The following is a 14,360-nucleotide window of genomic DNA, read 5'->3' on the forward strand; positions in this document are numbered from 1 at the left end:
CAATGATTTGTTTAGTGACCGTTCGAAGTTACAATGGCACTGGAGGAGGAAAAGAGGGACCAGGGATAGTTTTTCACACCAACAACCGTGGCAACGTCTCCTGTGGTTGCGCGATCAAAATTTGGACGCTCGGCAGCCGACTCGTAGTTACGATGGCCGCCGTGTCCCGTTTTGTGACCAAAGCCAGATCGACTGAACGACTGTGTGCGACTCGTTTAACAACGGCAATGATCCGCTTTACAAATACAGCCAGCCAAGTCGGGGGCCAGGCTCACCAAACATATTTCTCACTTTGCAACATGAATTCTGGGCTCAATTGCGGTCATAAGTCGAGGAGCTGGACTAGAGGACCTCCAGGGTCCCTTCCAACTCTGTTTTATTCTGTATACTCCCTGTTTTATCAGGCACTGCCCAAAATGCATCAGCTGAATTGCTGCCAAAACAGTCCAAAACTTTCCAAAGTTCGGAGTTTTCAAAGCTTTTTTTTTTTTTTTAAAGTTTTCGGTCCTTCTCAAAGGGGGAGTCAGGAAAATGTGACATCTTTTGGGAGGGAGGAGGTGACTTCCCCCCCCCCCCTTTCCTTGTTTAGATGGATGTCGTGCTTTTTCCCCTCGGGGAACAAAAAGCCAACATAAACAATACGGCCTGTTGTTTTCCTTGCAGCGACAAGCAAGAGTTGCGGGTGTCCACAGGATGTGCTTCATCGCTTGAGACTTTCAAGAAGAGACTGGACTGCCCTCTGTCAGAAACGGTGTAGGGACTCCTGCTTGGGTGGGAGGTTGGACTAGATGACCTACAAGCCCCCTTCACACTCTATTATTCTGTTAACCTTAGTGGGACACTAGCTGGCCTTAAACCAGGGATGGGGAACTGTTAACAGCTGCTCACAGAGGTGGAATCAAATTAAGTCTGGATTCAGGAAAAGGAAAAGGGAAGGGAAGGGAAGGAAAGAAAAGGAGGAAGGAAAGGGAAGGGAAGGAGGAAGGAAAAGGAAGGGAAGGGAAGGAGGAAGGGAAAGGGAGGGAAAAAGAAGGGAAGGGAAGGAAAGGAGGAAAGGAAAGGAAGGAAAGGGAAGGAGGAAGGAAAGGGAAGGGAAGGAGGAAGGAAAAGGAAGGGAAGGGAAGGAGGAAGGGAAAGGGAGGGAAAAAGAAGGGAAGGGAAGGAAAGGAGGAAAAGAAAGGAAAGGGAAGGAGGAAGGAAAGGGAAGGGAAGGAGGAAGGAAAAGGAAGGGAAGGGAAGGGAAGGAAGAAAGGAAAGGAAGGAAAGGAAAGGAAAAGGAAGGGAAAAGAAGGAAAGGGGAGGGAAGGAAAGGAAGAAGGAAGAAGGAAAGGAAGGGAAAAAGAAGGAAAGGGGAGGGAAGGAAAGGAAGAAGGGAAGGGAAGGAGGAAGGAAAAGGAAAAGGAAGGGAAGGGAAGGAGGAAGGGAAAGGAAGGGGAAAAGAAGGGAAGGAAAGGAAAGGAAGAAAGGAAAGGAAAGGAAAAGAAGGAAAGGGGAGGGAAGGAAAGGAAGAAGGGAAGGGAAGGAGGAAGGAAAAGGAAAAGGAAGGGAAGGGAAGGAGGAAGGGAAAAAGAAGGAAAGGGAAGGAAAGGAAGAAAGGAAAGGGAAGGAAAGGAAGAAAGGAAAGGAAAGGAAAAGAAGGAAAGGGGAGGGAAGGAAAGGAAGAAGGGAAGGGAAGGAGGAAGGAAAAGGAAAGGAAGGGGAAAAGAAGGAAAGGAAAGGACGAAGGAAAAGGAAAGGAGGTAAATGAATGAAGAAGGGAGGGAAGAGAGGAGAAGGCAGAAGCTGAATAGACAAAGCTTCCTCCATCCCTCTCTCTTATTGAAGGCTGCCCCTTGGGATTTCTGCCTGCCAGATAACGTGCTGGGCTGCAAATAATCCCCGGCCAGTCTCAGCCAAGACACATGGCCTTTTAGTTCCCTCATTAAACATCTCGGTTCATTCCTGCCTAGCGAAACAGACAAAATAAAGTTGGTTAGATTTTCTTCTTTTTTAAAAAAAAATAATAATAAATGCCTCCAGGGGTTCTTGGGTTGCAGCCCAGGCAGGCTAACCTGCCTAAGTGCTGTAAAACTGAGATCATAAATGTTCCGGTGTGATGGATTAGATTTTGGCTGCCAGATGATCCTTAGCTCCAAGCAAAGCAAAAAGGGAGACTCGGATATAAACCTTACGGGCAGAAATTCTATAAAAGCAGAGTCTGCTCCCCTTTTCTCTCCAAGTACAAACCTCTCCGCTGTATTCACATGTATACAGATACTCCTCAACATACAACTGTTTAGTGACCGTTCGAAAGTTACGACGACACAGGAAAAAAGGGACTGAGAACTGTTTTTAACACTTATGACACCCCCAGGCTTATTGGTTCCTATTTATGACGGTTGCAGTGTCCTGGGGCGGGGGGGGTTGTGTGATCCCCTTTTGTGACTTTCCGATAAGGTAAGCCAATGGGGAAACTAGATTCACACAACAACCGGGTTACTAACTTAACTGCAGTGATTCACTGAACAGCGGTGGCAAAAAAGCCATAAAGTGGGGCAAAAACTCACTTAAGAAATGTCTCACTTAGGAACGTAAATTTTGGGCTCATTTGTGGCCATGAGTTCAATGATTATCTGTATGCCATGCTTCCCTTAACTACAGCTGATTGTTCAAATGAACAATGGGCAAAATTTACACATTGTGCCAGCCCTTTGAATCATCAAAATGCTAGTGCTGGAAGGGGCCTTAGAGGTCTTCTAGTCCAACCCCATGCCCAAGGCAGGACTCCTGATTCCATGCTGGGCAAATGTTTATCTGATCTTTTCTTGGATATCTCCAATGATGGACCTTAAACTAGGGTTAACTAATCACCCTTTGTTCCAGGATGGTGATTGCTTTTCCCTGCTGGAATGGCAATTGGGACCCTCTGAAATATTAACCCCACACCTACAGTGCCTACTGCAATTTCTGCAGAACAACTTTTAAGATGTGTTGACTTCAACGCCCAGAATTCCCCAGCCAGCAGAACAACTTAATGTGTGGACTTTAACTCCCAGAATTCCCCAGCCAACAGAAGAACAACTTAGTTAATGAGTGGACTTTAACTCCCAGAATTCCCCAGCCAGCAGAACAACAATGTGTGGACTTTAACTCCCAGAATTCCCCAGCCAACAGAAGAACAACTTAGTTAATGTGTGGACTTTAACTCCCAGAATTCCCCAGCCAGCAGAACAACAATGTGTGGACTTTAACTCCCAGAATTCCCCAGCCAGCAGAACAACAATGTGTGGACTTTAACTCCCAGAATTCCCCAGCCAGCAGAATAACAATGTGTGGACTTTAACTCCCAGAATTCCCCAGCCAACAGAAGAACAACTTAGTTAATGTGTGGACTTTAACTCCCAGAATTCCCCAACCAGCAGAACAACTTTTAAGGTGAGTGGACTTTAACTCCCAAAATTCCCCAGCCAGCAGAACAATTTAATGTGTGGACTTCAATTCCCAGAAATTCCCCAACCAGCAGAACAACTTCCTTAATGTGTGGAATTCAGAGCTGGCTGGGCAATTCTGGGAGTTGTTTTCCACATTTCTTAAAAGTGGCTATGTTTGAAATACACTGATCTATGGTAGACAAGGGGGCAGGGTCCAGACAGACTGCAGCATTAAATCTTTTTGGGGAGGGGGGCGTGGGACATCTTCAAGACGTGCCCCTGCCTTCTTTCATCGACTTCTCCAGAACATTCCTGGTCTCAGGTGGTCCCACGGTCCACAAGGAGCTAAAAAGCTGGAGGGGATTCACTTACCAGCTGGGGAAAGCATCAAGCCATTTCCCCCGACACCAAACCTACATATTTAACAAGGCCACAGGCTTACCCGAGTCCTTTGCTAGCGGGATCCTTGCCCAGTTGGTAAATCAGAATACAGTAGCAGGCCTGGGTTTGACAGATTTACGGCTTGGCAGCGAGATAATATTCTAATTTTCTTGTCAGCTCTGGCTCATTTCAGACCCAGCTGTGCTGAGTAAGGGGGGGAGGGGAAAGCATCCAAAATCTATTTTGAAACAATATGCGGAGAAGTGTTGCGCATTTGCAAAAAGATCTGCGCTGGAGTTGCCAAAATTGTGGGGTTAGCATGCATAAAACCTGGGTGTGAAAACACTGCAAAAGGTTCGGAAAACCACCGACTGCTTTTAAAAGTTCGTGTATTTAATTTTGCAGCAGGCAGTGAGTTGAGAAGCCCCTTGAAGTCGCATCAAAGGATGTAGCAGTTGCTTGGGAAAAAATGCAAGAAAATTATATAGGCAGTCCTCGTTCATTTAGTGACCGTTCAAAGTTACAACGGCACTGAAAAAAGCGACTTATAGCCATCCTTTCACACTTACAACCACTGTAGCATTTCCGCGGGTACAGGATCAGAATTCAGGCGCTTGGCAACTGACTCGTGTTTATGATGGTTGCAGCGTCCCCTTTTGCGACCTTCGGGCAAGCAAAGCCAACGGGGAAGGCAGATTCACTTAACGACGCCATTAAGAACCTGCAGTGGTTACATTTAACGAAGGTGGCAAGAAAATTTGTAAAATGGGACATAACTCACTTTGCACATTTCTCATTTAGCCACATCAATCTGGGGCTCCATTTGGGTCATAAGTTGAGAACTAGCTGGAAAACAACTGCATAGGCCAGAGGTCTCCAACCTTGGCCACTTTAAGATTGTGGACTTCAACTCCCAGAATTCTCCAGTCAGCTAACTGGAGAATTCTGGGAGTTGAAGTCCACAAGTCTTAAAGTGGCTAAGTTTGGGGACCTCTGGTCTGGAATGAGAAAACCCAAATTGCCAGAGGAAAATGAGAACTTAAGAAAAAAAAAATTAGGAATGGCAGCTGCTCCCAGGAAAATCAAGCAGGATGGCAGCATGGATAGATCCACACACCCAAAAAGTCACTCGGGAAGTTGGGAAGCTTTAAAAAAGCGAAAATAAGAATGTGGTTTTAAAACTTCGGAGGATCAAGGGGTCCTTTTGCATGCCTAACTTCCAAGTGCATCAATTTAGGATAATTGCCTGAGTGAAAATATTCTAAGGCACAACTGTGATAAGTTTAAGATAGGTGGACTTCAACTCCCAGAATTCCCCAGCCAGCTTTGCTGAGTAAAAGCTGGCTGAGGAACTCTGGGAATTGAAGTCTACAAGTCTTAAAGTTGCCAAGGTTGGAGACTCCTGATCTAAGGCACAACTGTGATAAGTTTAAGATAGGTGGACTTCAACTCCCAGAATTCCCCAGCCAACTTGGTTGGCTGGGGAATTCTGGGAGTTTGAAGTCCACGCATCTTAAAAGTTGCCAAGGTGGAAAAATCCCAGGCACAACCCTGCAAAGCAAGATAAGAAGTATCCTTTAAAAAAAAAAAAACATTTCTTAAGATATGTTTGGCCTTGGTTCTGAATATTCACAATGCAGAACCTTGGATTCAGAATCCTGGGAGTTGAAGTCCAACAAGTCTTCAAGTTGTCACGTTTGGAGATCCCTGGTCTAGGCCACCCCGGCAGCTTTTAGTGTTAACGCAACTTGTGTCCCCAAAGTGCTTTTATTTTATCTTAATTTTAAAAAGGCAACGGGACTTTCTTGCTTGGTTCACTAACCGAGAGAGTCCAGTTTGCCTTTTGAAGAAAAGAAGAGACAAAAGAATAAAATAAAAATAAAAAGCACCTTTGGGACAACGACCTGGATGATTAAGAACCTCCGCCAACAACCCAACCTGTGTTTCCACAATGATTTGCACGTTTGCAATCTTGCCAAAGGAAAAGAACCATCGCTGCTTGGAGGGGAAGGTCACATCCCAGGAGCCAAGCCCAAAAAGCTGGCATCCCTCTTAAGAAGTCGATCCCGGAGGGGAAATTCGAGGTATTCCTTGGCCAGGAATTCAGGGGACTTTGGAAGCAAACTCAAAGGGGTGGTTCAGAGGGGGGAAACGAAAAACGGAGGCGATGACAAAAAGAGGGCAGGAAGGAACTCTCTCTAATTAGCCAGGGCAAGCAACAAAGCCGAATCCCTGCGGACCGCGCGTGAAATCCGTTGGAAAAATTAAAAACACTCCCCAGGAACCTGCAGAGCAGGGATGGTCGGCCTTCCCTTCTGAATCTTTTGAAGCCAAGCCCGTAAAGATGAGCGGTTCGGCATGGATGCACCCCAATCCAAGCTCTGATCCTGTCATGCTTGACTTGCGTTCTCCAAAGAAAAGAGTTTTAGTTTAGTTTGCCGTTGCACCTCGTACAATGAAATTAAAATTAATCTTCAGTGCACATCATGACCATGAAAATAAACACAAACACGCATCCTTCATACTCCACGCACTGAATTGAAAACCCCTGATATTGCATTAATATTGCCCTATAAAGCAGGATTCAACACAGTTACTGCCCTGGGATAGAAGCTGTTTTTCAGCCTATTTGTCCTTGTTTTTATTATTCTGTACCGGTCTGCCAGATGGTAATAGTTCAAAAAAAGGGGGAGCCCAGGATGAGATGGATCTTTGAGAATGTTTTGAACTTTCTTAAGGCAGCGGGAGCTATAAAGCTCTTCCAAAGAGGGGAGAGGGCAGCCAATGATCCTCTGGGCAATGACATTAACCCTCTGGAGCGCTGTCCTATCTGCCCCTGTGCAATTGGCAAACCAGACAGAGACGCAGTATGTTAAAATGCTCTCTATGGTGCAGCGGTAGAAGGTCACCAGCAGTTTTTCATTCAGTTGTTGTTTCCTGAGAGGTCTCAGATAGTATAATCTCTGCTGGGCCCTTTTGGACCAGGGCTGCAAGATGAGCCCCCTCAGGTCAGGTCCTCTTTTACGGTAACACCCAGAAACTTTTAAAAAGCCAGGAACATCGAAAAATGCTCTGCAAGGCACAAAGCCACTTACCTACAGGCAGTCCTCAACTTACGACCAAAATCGAGTCCAAAATTTCTGCAGCTAAGCCACGGAGTTGTTTAAGTGAGTTTTGGCTCGGTTTTACGGCCTTTCTTGCCGAATGGCTGCAGTTCTTAAATTAGGAACACCGTTGTCAAGCGATTCTGGCTTTCCCATTAATTTTGCTTTGTCAGGAGGTCGTAAAACTCACACGGCCCCAGGACATTGCAACCGTCATAAATATGAGCCAGTTGCCAAAGCGTCCGAATTCTGATCGCATGACTGTGAGGGAGGCTGCAACGGTCATTAAGTGTGAAAAAACTTCAGTCCTACTAAGTCCCTTTTTTTTCAGGACCGTCGTAAACTAAAGGAACGGTTTACCTGTACGATTGCGCAGGCCGTTTTGTTTTGGGGGAAGTAGAAACAATGAGAAAAGGAAATATAAACGGCTTTTATTGCTCTCCGCTGAAGTTTCCTTCCGAGATTGGCAGGAAGAGCAGCCTCAAAATCATTTTCTTTTGTGAGCTCTGACAAGGGGTTGGATCGGGTCATTTAGCAGTTCTGAGTTGCATCCGACGTACGAGACGAATCCCGCAGAGACACACCAAGATTCAAGAGTCAAACAGAGGTTATAATCTTTTTTTTTTTATACTTTTTTTTAATGGCTAACGTACAGCATAACCTGGCAAAGGCTGTAGAAAGTAGAAACATCCGAATGGAGACCCAGGAGCCATGGCACCGGAGGCAGCGGGTAGGAAGAGGCGGCCCAGAGGATGGAAGGACTCCTTGGGTTGCCAACTGTTTTGTTCCTCCAGGTTGCCAACTGATTGGATCTCCCAAACCTGCTTTCTCGAAAGGACTTTGGTTTTTTTTTTCCCCTTGAAGAGGTTTCGCTTCTCATTCAAGAAGCTTCTTCCATTCTGACGGAAGGACTGAAGTCAGAAGTGAGGAAGCTTCTTGGATGAGAAGCGAAACCTCTTCAAGGAAAAACAAAGAAAGTCCAGTTGCCTTTTGAAAAAGCACCACTAGGGACAACCCATGACCTGGACTGACCTACGAACCTCCATATGCAAGCTTCCTCTGTCTTGTTCTGTAGAGAAATCCCTACCAAGGGGGCTGAAAAAAATTATTTGAAAGGCCACTTAATCCCCCTCTCTCCCCCAGTTGATGGAAAAATAAAATAAAAAATCCAACAAGCAGTGGCCAAATAAGCACATTTCCCAAAACTGGCATCAAGAAGAAGGATGGAAAGGTTGCCATTTTATATTTTAAGTGAAGCAACCCTGGAATTTGCAGTCGGGGCGAAGAGAAGAAGCCAAAATTGCAAAGTGGCCTTTTTTTTAAACATGGGGCAATTGATAGCAAGACTTCGCCCTTCCTAACTGGGTGTTGATGAACTACATTTCCCAGAAGCTCTGGCTGTTGCTGGGCATGGAAGTCCAACCACCTCAGAGAAGCAGAGAGAAAGGAATATATATTCCAGCTGCCATTCAAGGCAAAGCTCTTAAAGTTTCCAACTTTCTTTGCTTTTTTTTTTTAAATTAAAAAAATTATTTTTGGGGAAAACCCACCGGGCCTAGGGGAGGCCCCTTCTCCTAACCTACTTTTCTCCACCGTTGTGTGCCATAGCTCCCAGCTTCACTCCGTTCTAGGCTGCAACACCATTAAAAGGTCTCTAATTATTAAAAAAAAAAGAAAGGCCCAAATATTTCCCCACCCTACCCCAAACGCCAGTGTCTCGACCAGACAGTGCAACAGAGAAAGGCAGTGACATATTTCAGGGATGAGGGCAGTGTTTACCAATGTGGGGGATTTTAAGACAGGTGGACTTCAACTCCCAGAATTCCCCAGCCAGCTGTGCTGGCTGGGGAATTCTGGGAGTTGAAGTCCACCCATCTTAAAAGTTCCCCAAAACACAGGACCAGATCACAACCCTGAAAAAGACATTTATTCCGACGAGATTTTGCCATGCATGCAAAATTACGGTGTCCTGTAAAAAAAACAAAAACCAATATATATACATATAGAAAGGAGAAGATCCACAGATCGGTTTGAATGCCAGCCAGGTCGATCGGGATCGACCTCGAGAACAAAGACACGGAGAGAACAGGACATGAAAAAAAAAAATACAATTAATTGTCTGTCGTCCTCCGTTCCCCCAGCCGTCTTTTATAGAAGGAAATCTGTAGCCGGAAGACACATACCCCACTACCTTCTGCCTGGAAAGACCCTTCCCCGAAACCCCTGAAGCCAAAAGCTGTACAAAACAGAAAGCAGTAATATTTTTCCCCTCCGGGATGGCTAATTTATCAGATGCGCGGGCCAAAATCGCTTTTCTTGGCAGAGCAGATCGGGATATTACGCTCGAATTTGAATGTGTGAGTCAGGGTGAATTCATCACACCTTATGGCCACGGGGGGGATCACAGGGGTTGTGAAGGATTGCAATTGTCTCGGGGGAGTGACGCATACATTCGAAGCCGTTGGCTGAGCTCTATCCATTTAGAGCAAGGATCTTCAAACTTGGCAACTTTAAGACTTGTGGACTTCAAGGAAGGAAGGAAGGAGGGAGGGAGGGAAGGAAGGAGGGAGGGGGAGGAAGGGAAGGAAGGAAAGAGGGAGGGAGGGAGGGAAGGAGGGAGGGAGGGAGGGAGGGAAGGAAGGAAGGAAGGAGGGAGGGAGAGAAGGAAGGAAGGAGGGAGGGAGAGAAGGAAGGAAGGAAGAAAGAAGGGAGGGAGGGAAGGAGGGAGGGAAAAAGGAAGGAGGGTGGGAAGGAGGGAGGGAAAAAGGAAGGAAGGAGGGAAGGAAGGAAGGAAGGAAGGAAGGAAGGAAGGAAGGAAGGAAGGAAGGAAGGAAGGAAGGAAGGAGGGAGGGAGGGAAGGAAGGAGGGGGAGGAAGGGAAGAAAGGAAGGAGGGAGGGAAGGAAGGAGGGAGGGAGGGAGGGAGGGAGGGAAAAAGGAAGGAAGGAGGGAAGGAAGGAAGGAAGGAAGGAAGGAGGGAGGGAAGGAAGGAGGGGAGGAAGGGAAGAAAGGAAGGAGGGAGGGAAGGAAGGAGGGAGGGAGGGAGGGAAGGAGGGATGGAGGGAAAGAAGGAAGGAGGGAAGGAAGGAGGGAGGAAGGGAGGGAAGGAAGGAGGGAGGGAGGGAAGGAAGGAGGGAGGGAGAGAAGGAAGGAAGGAAGGAGGGAGGGAAGGAAGAAAGGAGGGAGGGAGGGAAGGAGGGAGGGAAAAAGGAAGGAGGGTGGGAAGGAGGGAGGGAGGGAAAAAGGAAGGAAGGAGGGAAGGAAGGAAGGAAAGCTGGCTGAGGAATTCTGGGAGTTGAAGTCCACAAGTCTTAAAGTGGCCAAGTTCAGAGACCTCTGGCCGACACCATTCCAGACAAGTGGCTGTCCAGCCTCTTCTTCAAAACCTCCAGCGATGGAGCCCCCCCACAACTTCTGGAAGCAAGAGGTTCCCCTGGTTAATTTTCCCCAGGAGAGAGAGTGGAAGGCGAAGGCTTGCTGGAGAGATCTACTACAGGTGATTGACGGGCCGTCCGAGAATGGCAGGTGGACGGAGGAGGCTGCGAGGTGCCTGCGAGCGCGAGAGCATCTCTTGGAGGTTGGCTTTTCAGTGCCTGCCTAGCACAGGGCTGGGTGTGTATTGGGGGAACGGGTAGATTTACACTGGGGGGATGGTGGCAAAGGTTTGTGTGACTCACTTTGTGGGGAGGTTTGACCACACACTGTTCGTTTTAGATCGTAGGCAAACCGGCAGAATTGGGCTTGGGTGAAAAAGTTGGTTTAAAAAGGGGAAGGGGGAAAAAAAAAAGGAACCTCAAAAACAAACCCCGAAGGGTTAGCGACTTCCGCAAAGTTGGTTGGTCTCCCTGAACATCGATGTGTCTGTGGGCGACTTTATTTAGGAAAGGCTGCAGGCTAAAAATGGAGCGTCTGTCCAGATAATTGTCAGTTCCTTTTTAAAAAACAAAGCCAAAATAAAAAAAAAAAAACAAACAGCACCCAAAGGGGTGGGGGGAAAGTGTGGTATTTTGAAAGGAGGAAGAAGCAGCGGCAGGATAGCTCTCCCCTTGGCATCTCAACCCTCCAGCCACCAAAGTCTAGGTGCCAAGAAAGCCCCTTGCCTCCAGGGAGAGGGAGGGAGGGAGGGAGGGAGGGAGGGAGGGAAGGAGGGGGGGCTATCGTGCCCTGGCAGGATTCTCTCCAGCATCTTCTCCATCCATTTTGTGGGTGGTACAGAATGGGAAGAGGGGGTCCTCCCCTGGAAGAAGACAGCTCCAGCCTTCCTCTGCTCAGCACTGCAAGGGAGGGAGGGGAAGGGGTTAGGAAGAGGGGAGGGAGGGGGAGGGAGGGAGGAGAGTATGGAAGGAGGGAGGGAGCAAAGAGGATTGAAAGAAGGAAGGAAGATATGGAAGAGGAGAAGGAAGAAGGGAAGGGAGGGAGGAGAATATGGAAGGAGGGAAGGAGCAAGGAGGATTTGAAAGAGGGAGGGAGGGAGGGAGGGAGGGAGGGAGGGAGGGAAGGAAGGAAGGAAGGAAGGAAGGAAGGAAGGAAGGAAGGAAGGAAGGAAGGAAGGAAGGAAGGAAGAGGGGAAGGAAGAAGGGAAGGGAGAGAGAGAATATGGAAGGAGGGGAGGAGCAAGGAGGATTTGAAAGAGGGAGGGAGGGAGGGAGGGAGGGAGGGAGGGAGGGAGGGAAGGAAGGAAGGAAGGAAGGAAGGAAGGAAGGAAGGAAGGAAGGAAGGAAGGAAGGAAGGAAGAAAGATATGGAAGAGGGGAAGGAAGAAAGGAAGGGAGGGAGGAGAATATGGAAGGAGGGAAGGAGCAAGGAGGATTTGAAAGAGAGAAGGAAGGAAGGAAGATATGGGAGAGGGGAAGGAAGAAAGGAAGGGAGGGAGGAAAATATGGAAGGGGGAAGGAGGGAGGGAGCAAGGAGGATTTGAAAGAAGGAAGATATGGAAGAGAGGAAGGAAAAAGGAAGGGAAGGAGGAGAATATGGAAGAGGGGAGGGAGGGAGGGAAGAAGCAAGGAGGATTTGAAAGAAGGAAGGAAGGAAATGGAAGAAGGGAAAGAAGAAAGGAAGGGAGAGAGGAGAATATGGAAGGGGGAGGAGGGAGCAAAGAGGATTTGAAAGAGGGAAGGAAGGAAGGAAGATAGGGAAGAAGAGAAGGAAGAAAGGGAAGGAGGAGAATATGGAAGAGGGGAAGGAGGGAGGGAAGAAGCAAGGAGGATTTGAAAGAGGAAAAGAAGGGAGGAAGGTGAAGAGAAGGAGGGAAGAGGGATTGGAGGAACGAGGGAATGGAGAAAAGGAAAGAAGAAGGAAGACAACATTAATTCACACTCCACTGTCTTCCTTTGCACCGTCCCAATCTCTTCTTTCCCCTAACCCTGCAAAGCACACCAGATATAGGGACTTCTGTTCTTAGCCCAACCCCCTCCTCACCTCGTTCGTCCCCTCCTCCTCCTCCCTCCTCCTCCTCCTCCTCCGGGACTCAGCAAGCCCGTCTGTTCGTTCCGCCTGTCCGCCTTCATCTCCACCACGGTGTTATCCGGAGTCCCTTCCTTGGGGGTCCTGAACGCAAAAGGAAACAAACAACCATCTCTAGAATCCAGCATCCCTTGGGGCGGGACAAGCCAGGATCGCTCCAGGATACAGCAAGCTTCGCCTCAAGCCCTAAGCTGGTTTGAGAGGCTTAATCTAAAATATACTATTTTTTAAAAAAAGAAAAGAAACATGACTTTGCCAGGCGACTGTATATAGATGGGTCTCAAACTTGGCGATTTTAAGACGGGTGGACTTCAACTCCCAGAATCCTCCAGCCAGCATAGCTGGCTGGAGGATTCTGGGAGTTGAAGTCCACCCGTCTTAAAGTCGCCAAGTTTGGGGACTTCTGGTATATATAAACAGCCAGCAAAATTCATTCCACCTCCCTGCACTGGATGATGTTGTGTAGGCCGGTAATGTAATGTCTGCGTGAAGAAAACTATAGATGCCCATCGAAGAGCCAGAATGAAATTACAGTCTATTGGAACTAAAGAGTGAAAAGCGATTAAGGTGCCCAGGTCTTGTCTCTTCTTTTCGGTCACTCCTCTCCTCCCTTTCTCCTCTCTTCTTTTCTTCCCTTTTCCCATGTTTCTCCTCCTCCTCTCCCTTCTGTTCCCTTGTCCTCTCCTCTCTCTCTCTCTCTCTCCTCCCCTCTTCTCCTCTCCTCCCTTTCTCCCCTTCTCCTCCTCTCTCCCCTCACCTTTGCTCTCTCCCTTCCCCTTTCCCTCTCTCTCCTCCCTCTCTCCCTTCCCCTTCTCTAGCCTCCCCTTCTCCCTTCCCCTTTCCTCTTCTCCCTTCCTCCTCATCTACACTCTCTACCTCCTCTTACCTTCCCAACCCTCCCGCTTCCCTCCTTCCCTTCTCCTTTCCTCCCTCTCTCCCTTCTCCTCCCTTCCCTGCTTCTTCCTCTCCCCTCCGTTCCCTTCCCTCATCTCCATCCCTCTCTTCCTTTTCTTCCCTTCCCCTCTCCTCTCTCTCTCTCCCTCCCCTCCTCCTCCCCTTTCTCCCTCCTTCCTCTCCTCTCTCCCCTCCATTCCCTTGCTCTCTCCCTGTCCCTCTTTCCCGTCCCTTCCCCTCTCATCATCCTCTTCCTTTTCTTCCCTTCCCCTTTCCTCTCTCTCCCTCCTCCTCCTCCCCTCCCCTCCACTTCCGCTCTCCTCCCTCTCTCCCTTCTCCTCCCTTTCCTGCCTCTTCCTTTCTCCCCTCCGTTCCCTTCCCCTCACCTCCATCCTCTCTTCCCTTCCCCTCTCCTCCCTCTCTCTCCCTTCCCTTCTCCTCCCCTTTCTCCCTCCTTCCTCTCCTCTCTCTCCTCCCTTCCCCTTTGCTCTCTCCCTTTCCCTCATTCTCCCTTCCCGCTCTCCCCGTCCCCTTCACCTCTCATCTCCACCCTCTCTCCCTTCCCTTCCCTTCCCTTCTCCTCCCTCTCTCCCTTCCCCTTTCTTCCTCCTTCCTCTCCCCATACCTAGAGCAATTTCAGGGAAACCGCCGCCTGGGAGGCACAACACCTTAAAACAGGGAAATCTCCAAACTTGGCGATTTTTGAGACTTGTGGACTTCAACTCCCAGATTCCCCAGCCAGCCATGCATGCATGCATGCATGGCTGGCTGAGGAATTCTGGGAGTTGAAGTCCACAAGTCTCAAAAGTCGCCAAGTTTGGAGTCCTCTGCCTTAGAGGACTGATTGGGGGTTGCCGAGCACCACCGACTCTCACTCACAGCGATCTTTTCTCTCCCCGGCTGCAGGGCAGCTGGCCCCGGCGTTGCATGAAGTAGAAGAAGCCGACGATCAGGAGCAGGAGAAGGACGCACACGCACACCGCAATCACCGCCACCGTGCTTCCGGTTTGACCCTGTTCCTCCTCCACTGTTGGGGAGGGGGGGGAAAAAGAGGGGGGCACCGGTGAAAACAAGAGGCGATTGAGGCGCCATCAACTCCTCCGGCGATGCA

At 48.6% G+C, this 14,360-nt stretch overlaps 1 protein-coding gene and 1 long non-coding RNA gene across 2 annotated transcripts in view; one reads left to right on the forward strand and one right to left on the reverse strand.

Annotated features, from left to right (window-relative positions):
• Window positions 1-7,503: 7,503 nt before the first annotated feature.
• LOC148129970 (uncharacterized) lies at window positions 7,504-9,814 on the forward strand. Its single transcript, XR_015750542.1, has 2 exons — window positions 7,504-9,414; window positions 9,723-9,814. It is a non-coding gene; the product is annotated as an uncharacterized LOC148129970 (long non-coding RNA).
• A 1,215-nt stretch (window positions 9,815-11,029) lies between these two features.
• BCAM (basal cell adhesion molecule (Lutheran blood group)) overlaps window positions 11,030-14,360 on the reverse strand; it is a 65,788-nt gene continuing 62,457 nt past the window's right edge. The window contains exons 14-16 of the mRNA XM_087971163.1: window positions 14,129-14,276; window positions 12,300-12,439; window positions 11,030-11,157 (exon numbers count right to left, since the gene is read on the reverse strand). Of these exons, the coding sequence (XP_087827289.1) occupies window positions 12,307-12,439; window positions 14,129-14,276 (281 nt within the window). The 3' untranslated portion in view covers window positions 11,030-11,157; window positions 12,300-12,306. The remainder of the gene's footprint in view (window positions 11,158-12,299; window positions 12,440-14,128; window positions 14,277-14,360) is intronic.

The sequence above is a fragment of the Notechis scutatus genome, chromosome 8 (assembly GCF_049901735.1).
Source record: "Notechis scutatus isolate UNSWTSFEM ecotype Mainland chromosome 8, rNotScu1.2, whole genome shotgun sequence".
Taxonomy (NCBI): Eukaryota; Metazoa; Chordata; class Lepidosauria; order Squamata; family Elapidae; genus Notechis; species Notechis scutatus.